The 13,596-nt window shown below is 43.4% G+C and overlaps 1 protein-coding gene across 28 annotated transcripts in view; it reads left to right on the forward strand.

Moving 5' to 3' along the window:
- The window catches only part of ADGRL3 (adhesion G protein-coupled receptor L3), a 536,452-nt gene that overhangs the window by 414,491 nt on the left and 108,365 nt on the right, over positions 1-13,596 (forward strand). For all 28 annotated transcript variants that reach the window (XM_083833098.1, XM_083833095.1, XM_083833096.1 and 25 more), the window contains one exon: positions 11,284-11,589. In XM_083833098.1, the coding sequence (XP_083689224.1) occupies positions 11,284-11,589 (306 nt within the window). The remainder of the gene's footprint in view (positions 1-11,283; positions 11,590-13,596) is intronic.

Consider the following 13,596-nt stretch of genomic DNA (forward strand, 5'->3'; position numbering starts at 1 on the left):
TGCTTTGCACTCAGGCACTTAATTCTACTGGCATATATATTACACAATGGCAATGAGTTTACACGTTTTAAAAATCTCTAAAGGCTATCATTTACTTCTCTCATTCCTGTGTCATCCTACCTGCTTTTTTTTTACCAGTTCCAACTTTTTATTCTGCTGCTGCTTGGAGGAATCCACAACACCTTTGTTGGTAGCCCAGGTGGATCAGGTGCAGTTTAGGCTTCCAGGTCAAGAGTACATTATTGAAAATCTCCTCTCTAACACAGCAGCATCTTAATGTTCCTCTGTGTGTTTTGTGCTCTGGTTTGGACCAGTAATTCCTCTGGGTACCTAATCTTTAGCAATTTTCTCTTTTCTTTGCACTTTGTGTGCAAAACCAGGTGCCAAACCTGGGGAGGCAGGAATATGGCTTTGTCCTAAAATATGGTGCGCTTCAACACCACTACTCACTTTCCTGTAGGTTTTTGATGTCTGTCTTTCCTGTGGGACTAATTCAAAGCCCCACAAGGCTAATGAGTATATTCATCCTCTTCACAAGAACAAATACTAAACTTACTTGCAGTGTGCTGGTCTGAACTAGCCATTAGCAAGAATAATCTGAAAGCCGAGAGGTGTAAAGCTAGAAATCAGTGCTGAAGGCTTTTCCACCTTGTTCTTACATATTGTCACCTTGTTATCAACCCCCTCTAGTTAGAGTTTGAAACTGCACCTTGGCCAGAGCTGACTTGATGAGATTTGGCAGCTCTTGGTGGTGTTGAGTCAAACAAGTAGGGATAAACCTCCTTCTTTGAAGCTGGATGCTGGTCCTTACAGCCTCTCAGCTTTGTAGTGTGACTTTTCAACAGAGATGACTAGCCATGACAATGACTTCAGCACCAGAGTCTTCAGGCTGGAGATCTTTGCATCTCCTTAAAATGATGCTGAGGCAAATTACTGCATATTCAGCATCACTACCTGCACCCCAGTGTCCTCTCTCAACAAAAATACTCCCACAATACAGGTAAGGGATGCTTGTGTGTCAGCCTTGGTAGGACATCAGTGTGGTTTTGATAGTGTACTTTTTTGCCTGTGTCTTTAAGTGCCAAATGCTCGTATGAAAATGTTACCCAGTTTGCTTCAACTTAAAACTCCCCGTATCGCACAATTTGTTTATTTGTTATAAATCTGCTTCGCCAAAGCAAATGTGTTTTTCATAATATTAATGGCTCTTTCATTGTTAAAGCCCTCCACAGAACACCAGATATCTATAAAACAAATTTAGATACCAGTCCTCTAGTTAAGCATTGTTTAGGCAGATCCCTGAGCCAACATGAATACAGCTATTAGAAGTGAGCTTTATGAAATATTGACGTTTCTACATAAGCAATAAAGAGTTTTGGAAAGGAGCTAAACAGTATTACGGTTTGTCAGGGAAACTGCTTATTTTCTTAAAGCAGCTGAATATTGATATTCTCACAATGGAGTTTTGTCAGCTTCTTAGAATTTGGTTTTATGAAAGATTTTTGTGTGTTTAGCGCTAGCTTGTTCCCTCCCTTTCTTCTATCTGTCCTGCCAGGGCTGTATGGTAAACTGGCAAGTCTGGTGAAAGGATTGACCTAATCTGCACTATAAAATGCAAAATGAGATGTGGCTGAGAGGCCGAGGCCATCCCTACCCTCTCTTCAGGAGCAGTCACTTACAGGAGAGGTCTTCACCCCACATCCACACTGAGGTGCATGAGAGCATACTTGAAGGACAAGACAAGGCAGCCTTTCTCAGCATTTCCCTATTCCTGCTAGTTTGAATAATCAGCTCTCCTCAGAGCTCAGGCTGTTTTTCTTGCAGGAGCAAGAATAAATGGAATAAATAAATAACATAGAAGCCAATGCAGTCAGAGACTGAGCAGAGCAATTCCCCTGTAGAGAAAAATCACTTGGCAGCTTTGGAGAAGGATTTGGTTTTTCTGAAAAAGGTTTGAAATAAACAGTGGGTTGTAGCAGGAGGAGAAAATAGACAGTTTTGGTGAAAGACAAAAAGTGAGCTTTTGCTGGTAGGTTTATCATTCCCCTTGCTCCAGAGGATGCTAGAAGTGCGGTATGGGTTTAGCATTTACTATATAGACGGCAGTCCCAGCTTTCAGCCTTCCCATTCATTTAGGACTGACAAAGTCAGTCCTAAAATTGGCTAGATGAAGAAGGGTACAAGCAGCCCTAAATCCACCTTTTGTATTTTGGGATCCTATTTCCCTTTTTTTTTTTTTTTATTTATTTCAGTTGACCAGCCCACCCATGGAGCATGTTTGCACTTAAAATGCTGGGCATCAGGGCTTATTTGGATGCTCAACAATGACATGCAAACCTGAGAGAGAACTCAAATCCCGAGCCTCAGAGCAGCTGGGATTGAGGGATGGTGCACATAGTGTAAGGGGAGATGCCCAGTAAATGCGAAAAGCAGCCTTCGTAATTTTAATATGCCAAATCAGATGGGAGGAAGGGAGGCCAGAAGGCTCCCACCCACCTCTCCACCCATGCCTCTCACACAAGTGCGTGCTGCAGGGCTGGGGAGTTGCCATCTTCTTGTTTCAGCACATCGTCTGCTTGGGTTTGGTCGTACTCTGCTCTCTTGTTCAAGATAAGAGCACAACACAATCAGGTTTTAAATATTAATACGGAGATCACAGGAGTGTAGCTGGGAAGCACTGTATCACTGAGAATTGAAAACTCTAATCTGTACTTTTGAAAGCTGTCCAATTTCTTTTTTATTTACAGTCTTTGAACCATTTCACAAATTGGAAAGTAACTATCCAGCCATTTCACAGGCAGATTATGATATGTTTAAAGGAGTCCAAGGCATTTATCTGAATGCAATTGGCCATCTTGCGGCCTAGCATCGAGATTGGAGATATTACACACACAGATGAGCAGAGACTACTTGAAGATGATAGTTTGCTCATATTAAAGTTGTGCCTGAGCTTGCACTGAAGAAACATTTCAGACAGCAATATAAGCTGAGTGCCGTTGGCACCTGGAAGCACTTGTCGTGTTGATTGGGTAGGTCAGAAAATGCTGGGGCGTGAATAGTCATTTTAGGGCTCCTGCACTTGCTTCCATTCATCGCGAATGCAGAGGTGGAGAACTGCTGGAGAAGGACTGGCTCCATCTGGCACTGACTCTGCAGAAGGCTTGCAAGTTCTTTGATTAAAGACACAGAAGTGTAGGTAAAAAGCAGAAAATACACAAAAGATAAAGTTACATCCGTCGCCAAATGGACAGGAAAAATTATTTTCCCCCTTAGCAGCTACACACGTGCTTGTTTTGCATAGAAATCTAAAGGGGCATTTCAGCTCGCACGAATAAAACATATACATGGTTTAATTAAAAAGAAAAAAAATTACAAACCTTAAAATGTCAGCCTCCAGTGAAACTCCTGAAGCTGTAAGCACAGCGCTCACGTGTCTGTGCTCTAGCATGGTCTGAATGAAAAACTGACAGCACCTGCTATTGAAATCAAAAGCGATTCCTCTAACAATGGGATACGGGGGAATTCCTACTGGGTTTCTCTTTAATAGAGTTTGAAGGATTCAGGTTGAAAGACAGTACATAAGATCTGCACCACTGGCTCTGATGGATGTAAATCATGCCAGGGGACAGAGATTGTTGTGGAGGTTAGAAGTTCACTCCATACATTCGGTAATAATATGCAGCTGGTGTGCCCTTAAAAAGGGATTTTGTGCTTTTTTTCCCCCTGTATGAAATAGCATGTGGATTATAAAAAAATAGTCAGATTTTATATGTTAAAATCCATGAATTCAAAATAAAAGCAACCATATCTGACAGTGGTTTTGAGAACTAGAGCGGTATAAAGCTAGATTGCCTAAAAATAGCTCTTGAACTGAACTCTCAAACCTATTTGATTAGTCCATTTGTAATAAATCCTGATGTACTGTCTATTAGATCTGCTCTTCTGTAATCTTTTCCTGTTTACCAGGCATCCTATGGGCATAGTTCATCAAGGTTTCTAAAAGCGTTGCAGAACGATGTTGAAAAAGATGCTAGTTTTTTATGTCTTATACATGACGGTCCAGTTAAATTTCTTCCTGGTTGAATCAGAATCAGTTGCAAAGTCTTGAAATAGCAACATGGCATCAGTGCCCTCACTGGATGTGCACTGACGGGTACGAGAGGTTCGCAAAGGTGGATTTGACAGAGATCCTGGGTAGAAAAACAGGGCTAAGACTTTAAGTGCAGTCTTTGGCCACTGAGACTGACAGAAGAGGACTGTGGTGGAGACAGCAGCCGATGCTCATGTGCTGTAGCACTGAATTTCCTGTCCTTACTAGGTATGCTGCTGTGCTCCAGCCCCCTGCCAGTGACAGGTAAAATGTTATCTGATGTCTCTGAAGTTACTCATTTTAAGCAGGATCCCATAATTCCTTGGATAAGAATGGGTCCAAGAGAAAGAAGAAAATGAAAAGTAGCTTATTTTACTCAAATGACAACTAGACTGGGGATCTCACACCAAGAGCTGCTGGGAGCCAGAATGATATTAAGTACTCACCCCCCAACCCACACACACTTTTCTGGGAGGGAGAAGACTCATAAAAGTGGATACCTCACCAAAAAAAGAAGAAAAAAAAGTTAGTTGTTTGGATTCATTTTTTTTTTCAGGCAAAATGTGGAATTTTTACAATAATAACTAGACCGCTTTCCACAAAACTTGACCTTTCCATACCAATTCGGTGTACATAGTGAGCAGTTGATCACTGTCAGAAATGTGAAGTTTTGATTCAAAAGGGCTTGGACAGAGATGGGTTTTTGCCTGTTGGAAATTGGTCCCATGTGGTGGTTGCTTTTAATTTTCCTTGCTGATATTTGTGGTGCAGTGAGAAGGGATGAGTTTGGGCAGATTGACTGGATTTGAACCTGTTGTGAAAATTTTGCACACTCGAGTTCTCATTCTTTGTCTTTTGGGTTAATTTTAAGCTCTCAAATGGAGATCCAGAGGGGAAAAAAAAAAAACAAAAAAAAAACAAAACAGTGTGTTAAGTGATTCCAGCTTGGAGTGCAGAGAAACAGCTGAGTTTGCACCAGATCTTGGACCACAGCAGAAAGTTTCTCCCTAGTGCTGGGAACTCACTCAACATCTGGCCCATATCCATCGCAGCATCCATCCAGGCTCAGCAGAGTTGTTACATGTGGGCAGAGTAGCCTTGAGCACAAATCACGGTCCCCTGCTACGCGAGGTAGGAAAAAAAAAATCCAGAAAGGATGTTTCCACTTGGCAGCAGTCCACAGCGAAATGGACCTTTCTTCTCTCAGGTGCAGAAACGCACCTTTCTTCTCTCCTTTCTGCTATCTCAGATGTTAGGTAAGGGCGAGGAAAAAAAGAACTACATATCTGTAAGTATGCGCTCATACTTTATACAACTTTCCCAGGGTCCAGGACTACATGCAGTCATGTTGTACAAGACGACATGATATGCTGAACACTTTGGGACCATCATATATCTAATCTTTCTTCCCACAAATAGTTTTTGTGAGCTTTTCGTCAGTCTCAGTCAATAAAACTCCAACAACCAAAAAAAAAAAAAAAACCCTCTGAAGTTGTTCACGCACAACAGTGTGTGAACTTTTATGTTCACATACGATTCTGGCCTAGCTTACACAAGCTGTTCACCGGGTGTGTGAGTACAGGTGAGAGCTGTTCAGACATCTGATGTGAAGCCTGCTTGGCCTTCACTTGCAATAAAAATAAGTTCATATTTTCTCTCAAACAAATGAAAGGAGGTGTACATAATTTTGGGCTAATCTGGCGTTGTTGATTCTTCATGCTGCAGCTCCTGCGTGGCACTGATGTGTGGCCTTTGGTCTTCCACTGGACATCCAGTCTGAGATGGTTTTGCAGGGTGATGTCTTCTGAGGCATGGGCTTGGTGTAACATTGCAGAACACTAGTATGTGGAAAAAAATGGGGCTATATTTATTTTCAAATAATATTTTTTTCTAGTGACTTTCAGAAAATATTCTGAAGTGCGTTTGAAAATGCCTGTAGAAAACTAATTCCCAGGAGATGCATTTATGTGCCAGGGAAGGGAAAAACAGCTGTGATATAATCCTCCAACTGCATTAGGTTTGGGCTTCTTCTTTCAAGACATGCCTAAGTCTTCTTATTGCTATTTAAATACAATTTGCACCATTGTTCAGCAGAAGAAATGGAAAAAAAAGAAGTGGACTGATGTAAGCAAATGATGCATTTGCCAAATACAAGAAGGACAAAATTAGTTAAAGGAGATGGGAGACGTTCAGGTTTTGTGGTTTGTGCAGCCTTTCAGAAATCAGCCATGCTACGTTTGTCTCTGTGCAGCAGTTAACGTGCATAAATAATTGTGAACACAGCCTGGACGTGCTCAAGAGGGTAGCTGGATTGCTTTATCCTCCCCCAAAAGTTGAACCCCTTGGATTAGTTGTACCTCAGTTGCTTGAGAGCTGCCAGCGAGTGGCTTGGCATGCACCATGTGCAGCGCAGGGAGCAAGCGGGGGCTCTTGAACACCGGTGCCCCAACACATCTGCTCCAGCATCAGGCTGGGGAACGCAAAACTCACAGGAGAGTGAAGTCATCAGGGCTTGCTTGGACCTTGCTCAGGGCTTGCTTGGACCTTGCTCACGAAATGTCAAGTGTGGTCTCTCCTTCCAACTACAAGAGCTGGTTATAGGCTGGATACTGGTGCAAAAAGAGAAAAAAAAAAAAAAAAGAGAGAAAAGGAAGCTTGGTAGCGATGGCAAATACTCTTGCCTGCAATCAAGACTGCTTTGCACAATCTTTTGTGATAGGAAAACGCTATTCAAAGACCAGTCACCCATGGCTGGGAGCACCAGGAAGATGTGAACAGAGTAGAAAGCAAGACATCTGTGCTGGATTTTCATAGTTGCCAATATGAAGTGCTGGTTGGTTGTGTGCTTGTCATTTTAGGCCAGGAAAGAAGAAAAGAAGGAAACGGAGAGAGAAAAGAAAGAGAACTTTATTTATATAGAGAGATTTTTTTTTTTCCTGTGAGCAAATTCCTCCCATGATTTTCCCCTGGCCATGCAAAATTCCTCCACCAGGAGGCTGAGTTATGTGTACGGGAAAAAGGAAAGGGGAAAAGATTGGCCATTTCTTTTTCTCGCCAGTAAATGTGCAGGGAATAGAGAGAGGTTCCTCTGGGAGTTGCAATTACTCCCCTGTGGAACTGGAAATGCTTTTTTTTATACCTGCCACTCTGGACTGACTGATGGCAAAACTTAGTCTTCTGCTCTTAGTGCCAGCTCTCTGGATAGCACAGGGGAGAAAAAAAGCGAAGTATCACTTTGGGGTGTTTCTGGGAAAGAGATGTTTCCACAACCACACTTTGCTTTCTTAGGAGCACTGTGAAAATACCTCTCCCAGCACTGTGCTGGGGATGGTGCTTCGTGGGATTGAGTTTTGTAAAGTCTCGTGAATGTTTGGGATTTGAGTGTAGGAGTAAAAACCGATTCTTGCCTAAAACGTGTTTTTAAACTCTTGATATGGCAAAACATGGTGAAAGCAAGCAGTAAAATTAAAATAATCAAGACTATACATTCCTATTCGTAACTGTGTGGATGATTTTTAAAGGTCACCACTCGTCTATGGGCAAGGATTTTACTACGAAGTATTTTCAGAAGAGTCCTTCTATTAAAGTGACCTCAAGCAGTGCTGGTTTTCTCCAAGTTAAAAAATTGCAGTTTGTTGGCAGCCTGAGATAATCTGGAGGTTTGATCTCTGGTCTGCGCTTAGGTAATTTGGTACAGGTTGCAGTCTTTGCGTGGTTTTGCTTGGATTTGAGAATCATTTATATGTAAATGATGCTGATCTCTCGTTCCTTCCCTTCTAACCAATTAACTTTGTTTTAAAGCACATAGCTGTGTGAGCAACATCAGCAAGTGGCAGGGCCTCTGAAACCGGGTGGTGTTAGTGCATTCGTCATGCTCACTGGGGCTCGTTACCAAGTTGAGCCGTTGAATAACCAGACCTCTGAGCTGAACCCAGTGCTATCCCATCCATCTCACTCCATTAGACCACTTCAGGTCGGCTCTTTTGTATCTTTTTATAATGTATGCTATGTAAATGGCAGAGATGTGTATTTTTACAGAGAGAAAGCCCAGCTGAAGAAGAAAAAAATAAGAACAAGCCCTCAAAGAGATTTTGGCACCAATGCCAAGGGGGGTTGAAAGATAAAAACTTTTTTTTTTTTTTTTTTTTAATGGCTGAAGGAAAATATCAGTAAGTCCCTTGTGCATAGCTGACACAGTAAACTTGCCAGGACTATTCCAGAAGCAACATGCCACAAGATATTCAATAATCATCAGTGAAAACTAGGTTCAGAAATGCAGTACCCCTGCAAGCAGGCCAAGGGGAGCTCCTGGGTGCCTAGGCACTTTGCTGCATCTTCCATGGCCTAATTAGGGCTCAATACAACTCATTTTCAGGAACTTTTACAGAAAAAAAAAAAAAGTTGTCTTTTAAGTTTCAGCTAGTAGTTACTCTTCTCTGTTGGCTGCTGGAAATTTGTTTCTATCTGCTTGCAAATGACTCTAAGAATGATTTTAAGGGTGTTTTACCAGTTTTGCCCTTAAAACTGCATCCACTATTTCTACTTGGTACTTCTGTGCCTGTAGTTTATGGTGTAGCTCATTTTGCAATTGGAAAGTAACTTGTTACTGCATGACTAAATGGGAGAAGAGCTGCAGGTTGTTATTTATCAGACTGATTGTTATTATGAAGACATAAAATATGTACTCATGGCAAGACCTGCCGTAGTAAAAACAGTTTTTGTTGAAGTTCTCTACAAATTTCTGTCCTCCCTGCAATGTCAGATGGAAATCGTGCCGCTTCGTGATGTAGCACAGCTTTGAGCGGGACCTAGAAGATATCTGTCAATGTCTGCAGAATTTGGCTTTGTATTTTTTGGAATTCGTTCAAACCCAAGGCTCTTAGTGGAAGGGAGGTGGCACGAGAAGGCTGGAAAGTCTGATCAGTGAGTTCTGTGATTGCTGAAATGTCGACATTTCCCAAAACTCTGAGCATCCCGTGTGTGTGTGTGCAAGTGCACATGCAGAAACCACAGCCCCCCGTGCTGACAAGCACAGCTTGGAGAGTCTCCAGTCAAGGCCCTTAACCCAAATCAGTCAAAGTCCCTGTGAGCATTGCTGACCTGCATCTGAGTGAAGTGCCTCCCTGCAAAGTTAAAAACAGGGGAACTTGTGCAAAGGCTGGGGGCTGAGCCGATGTTAACAGGGGGAGAAATGCAAAGAGCAAGGAATTGATGCAAGGGCATCTGATATACTACAATAGCAGAAAAAAAACCAAACACAAGTAGATCTCTGAAGTCCTGCTGTCCACCAACCTCTTGGCTCAGGTGGGAGACTAGATTTTGGATCACGTTGCTTAACCTATATCCCAGTATAAAGGTGAGCACTGTTGCTCACCTTTTTGGAGGCTGGGGGAGAAGATAATCTAGTTTTCCTAGAAATCATGGAGCTGGTATTTTTAAGTGGAACATTTTCTGGAACAAAAGCACTGATGCCTCAGAAAGTTGTCTTTATGATGCTTCTGACTTAGTTTTAAATTTTGCAGAGAGGGTTTCTCAGGCTTGGATTGAAATTATCTAAACCCAGAGCAAGCGTGCGCTTCAGCTGCCGCATTATTGATTATGCTGGGGCATGGGAACTGCTCACAGCACCATGGTTTGGCACGAGGTAATTACTTAAATTACAACAAAAAAAAAAAAGGCTTTCAGGATGGAAGATCTCCTGCTCCACACTAAAGGCAGTCATCTCTGTGCTTTAAATAGGTTGACTTGAATGAACGTTTACCTGAACTCCAGTGACAGCAATATCATTACACATTAATAACGAATATTACATTAATACTGAAAGTGGTCTGCTTCACCAGTCCTCAAAGAAAGGAAAGTCTTGGCTCTCAGGAGATTGCAGTCTGAGCCTGCTCACACAGCTGAATTGTTACGACGCTGCTCCTCGGGGTGAAAGGGTGATTCCTGCATTTAATTTTAATTTCTGGCTAGGCTGGCATTCACATGTGGCTGTCTTTAATGTAGAAACTCAAATTCCTGTTGCTGGACGTGGTACAACCATCACATTGAATGATTTTTGGATGCTGGAAGAGACATTAGGGAGATGTGGCATGGGAATTTAAAAGGGACTGATAACAGACAAGTCCTCCTTGGCTCGTTGTGTCTGTACTGCTGGGGGGATTGGTGGGACAGTCGTGAACATCTCTTATTGACTAGAGTAGAATTGTTATGTTGAGAGAAGCAGGAGGGTGCTTATCTTTGGAACAGAGGAAAAGCAGACTTCTGCACAAGCCTCTGCACTTTGAGGCATGGCAGGGGTGGTGGCGGTAGCCAGCCTCGGCTTCCAGACCTGAGATTTCAGGTCAAGCCACAAAGAAGGCCACGTGAAGCTGCAGTCAGTGCAAAAAACTCGGTCTAAACATAAACAGGAGGCAAAACAAGGTAATTAGAAGGTGGACATCATTCAATATTTACCACACTTAGCGCAGCTCTGGCAGGATGTAGGGCGGGTTAATGCATTTCTAAAAGAAGTTCGCCACCTCTTGCTGCATGACTGCCCACCATTAGTTGTAAATGAAATAGCCTTTTGAGGATTAAACTCTTGAGGATTTGGCTGGGCTGATGTGTGCTTTTGTGCCTGCTGCGTGGCCATCAGCTTGAGTTGAGCACTGCTGTTGGGATGAGGCAGCAAGACACAAGAGAGAAAACGAGGGACTTGCTTCAGAGAGCACCCCTGTATTCATCCCTCCGTGAGCTTCATTTTGGGGGGGATGGGTTTGTGGTGCAGGTTGTTGTTTTTTTTTTTATTATACCATGGAAAATGTTTTCCTGTCCAAACCAGCTGGGTTTTCAGAAACACTAAAAAATTAAAAGCACTTCTGTGCTAGGTGCTCCCTAAAAGATGGAAAATAAGATTGTACATTAAAATGCCAGAAAGAAAAATGGGGAGGGCATAAAATGCTGCTTTATTTTCATCAGATGCTAGTGCTTTTGGAAAATCAGATGTGCTCCAGTGGTCATTACCCCCCTGTGTGCTTCCCTAACTGTGAGTTTGAGCATCTCTCTTAAAGGCAGCAAGCACCACACTAGCTGTAGCTCCTGCTACACTCTGCAGGCTGCTTTGAGTGGTAGGCAGAGGGGACATCCTCGGGACTGAATCCACTCCATCTGCCTTTTTTCCTCCCTCTCTTTAACCAGCTTTGGCTTTGTTTCAGGAGTATCCACGTCAGGGGCGCTGGGCCCGGGGAGCACCACTGCCAGCACCACGCCGCGGATGGCCACCAGCAGCACCGGCCGCCCCACCACCACCTCCGCCTTGGGCAGGAGGAACAGGAGCACCAGCACGCCGTCGCCCATGGCTGACGTCCCCGACGAAATGACCACACACCTGCCGCCTGCCTCCTCCCAGCTGCCCCCAGCGGGTGCAGAGAGCTGCGACCCCATGGAAGCTCGTGATATTATGTGGTCTCGTACCCGGCAGGGGCAGGTGGCAAAGCAACCGTGTCCCATGGGCTCGATAGGTAAGTCGAGAGGTGGCCTGACCACAGGCCCCTGTGGCATACACATTTTCATCAGTGGATTACGCTGCTGCCCTTTGTCAGGTCTATACTACCTTGAAGAAGTATGGCAGACAGCTGGCCTGGCTGAAGCCTTGATGTGCTGAGCACATTGTGCAGGATCTTTGGCATCCTGAGCAATGGCTGAAGGAAAGGAGAAGCTAATAACCTTTTGGGGTTGAGCTTGATGTGCTATAAGAAATCCTGCCTCCACAAGCTGTGTACAGTACGCCTGTTATCCCTGCTCTGGCTGTATTTGTAGCCTGTGGGCTCACTGACTGGTGTGTTGATGGCTGACACTTCACTCATTTGGCTAAAAAAAAAAATCAACAAAACATACATTTTGATGAAGCTCTCTGCTTCACTGTTTGCATTTCAAAGGCAGTGGCTGGCCTTTCCAAGCACAGATATTCCCAGATAGTACTCCTGAACCACCATGAGTGATTTTTCAAACTGCAGCCAGCATCCGGTGCAATCAACAGGGAACGCAGGGAGAAAACAAAGCCAACTCTTTCAAAATGGTTTATGGTTTATTGGGTTTTGTTCCTTTTCTTCTACTCTCCCCTCAGTTGTTTTCTCCCGAAAGGTTGCTTTTGGAGATTTTCTCTCCAAATTAAAACACAATGGACTGAATAATGGGCTTTGACATATGGTTTAGTTTACTGTATTTTAACAAATGCAGTTTTTGAGAAAGAGTTTATTTTTCAAGCTAGTCTTGGTGTCCAGACCTGAGAACCAGCTTGCCAAGAAGAAATCGGAAGGTGGAGGAAATTGCCTGAAAATAAGGGCTGGAGGGATCTGGCTTGCAGAGGAGGCTCTATTAATTCTTCACTCTATTGCCCTGGAGAGCCATTCACACCTGTGTATACAAATTCTGACTCTCTTGAATTCAGTGAAGTCAGGCTGATAAAATGTACGTCAAGTATGAGAGGCATGGAAAGACATCAATGGTGAGAGTAGGTAAAAAACATTTTTACTGTCTTTCTCAGCCCTGCTTGGTAAAATTAGGTGTGCAAAAGGTATCATGTGGTTCCCAGAGAGAGGAAAGGGTAGTCTGAACTGAAGCTGTGAAAAGGGAAAGAAATGGTAAAAGGGGAAAATGAAGGCTGGATGTAGGGAGCTATTTTCTAAGCAGAAGAGCAAAGGATTGGATGGAAATAGCTAAGAAAAAAAAAAAAGAACAAACCCAACTTGTTGACAGGGGATGGTCTGGTGTAGGCAATAAGCCTTTCCAGTCTCTAATTTCAGTGATTCATGTGATTTGTTAAAAGCCATGGTATATTAGCAGTGGGCCTCTTCCCACTCCCTTTGAAGGCATCAGCAAACCCTCACTGTTTTTAATCGGCGCTACTATCAGACCTAGTATGTAATTCACTCCCCCGTTGAAAAGTTTAGCTCTGCAGGGTAGAGCACTTTATAGGTTGCAGAGTCTTTAATCTATGTACTGGCTTTCTTGCTTTTTAAAGTTCTTTAACTGCATCATTTTGGATGCGTTTCTCTTTGTCTGGAAGGGCCAGAGACTCTTTACTGTCTTTTGCAGCAGGGATCTGGGAGGTATTTGCCAAACAAAACTTTCCTCTAAAGTCCTTCTTAATGGTCAGGGGTGGATGGTAAAGCCCAGCATTACATCTTAGCTTTTTAGCATTTAAACTTTTGCGTGGTTCCACCCAAATGGTTTAATGATGATTCAGAGCAGTAAAACCTTCATAAAGCAGTGGGGGGCAAGGAAGTCAAAGCTTGGGGTCTGATGCTGAGGCACCAACAGCGGGGCAGAGCAGGCAGAACGGCCAGCCCAGCACTTGGGATGCTGGCTCAGTGGTTGAGATCCAACTTCAGTTTCTTACTCCCTGGGAGCTTTCCTGTCAGGCCTGAGGCAAAGACGTCTGTCCATAGTCTCTGTTAGGTGAAATGGAAATGGTATCCCTGCCCTACTTCATTAGTCTTTTATGCCTTAGAGCCCTAAGCAATAAG

The sequence above is a fragment of the Anser anser genome (assembly GCF_964211835.1).
Source record: "Anser anser genome assembly, chromosome: 4".
NCBI lineage: Eukaryota > Metazoa > Chordata > Aves > Anseriformes > Anatidae > Anser > Anser anser.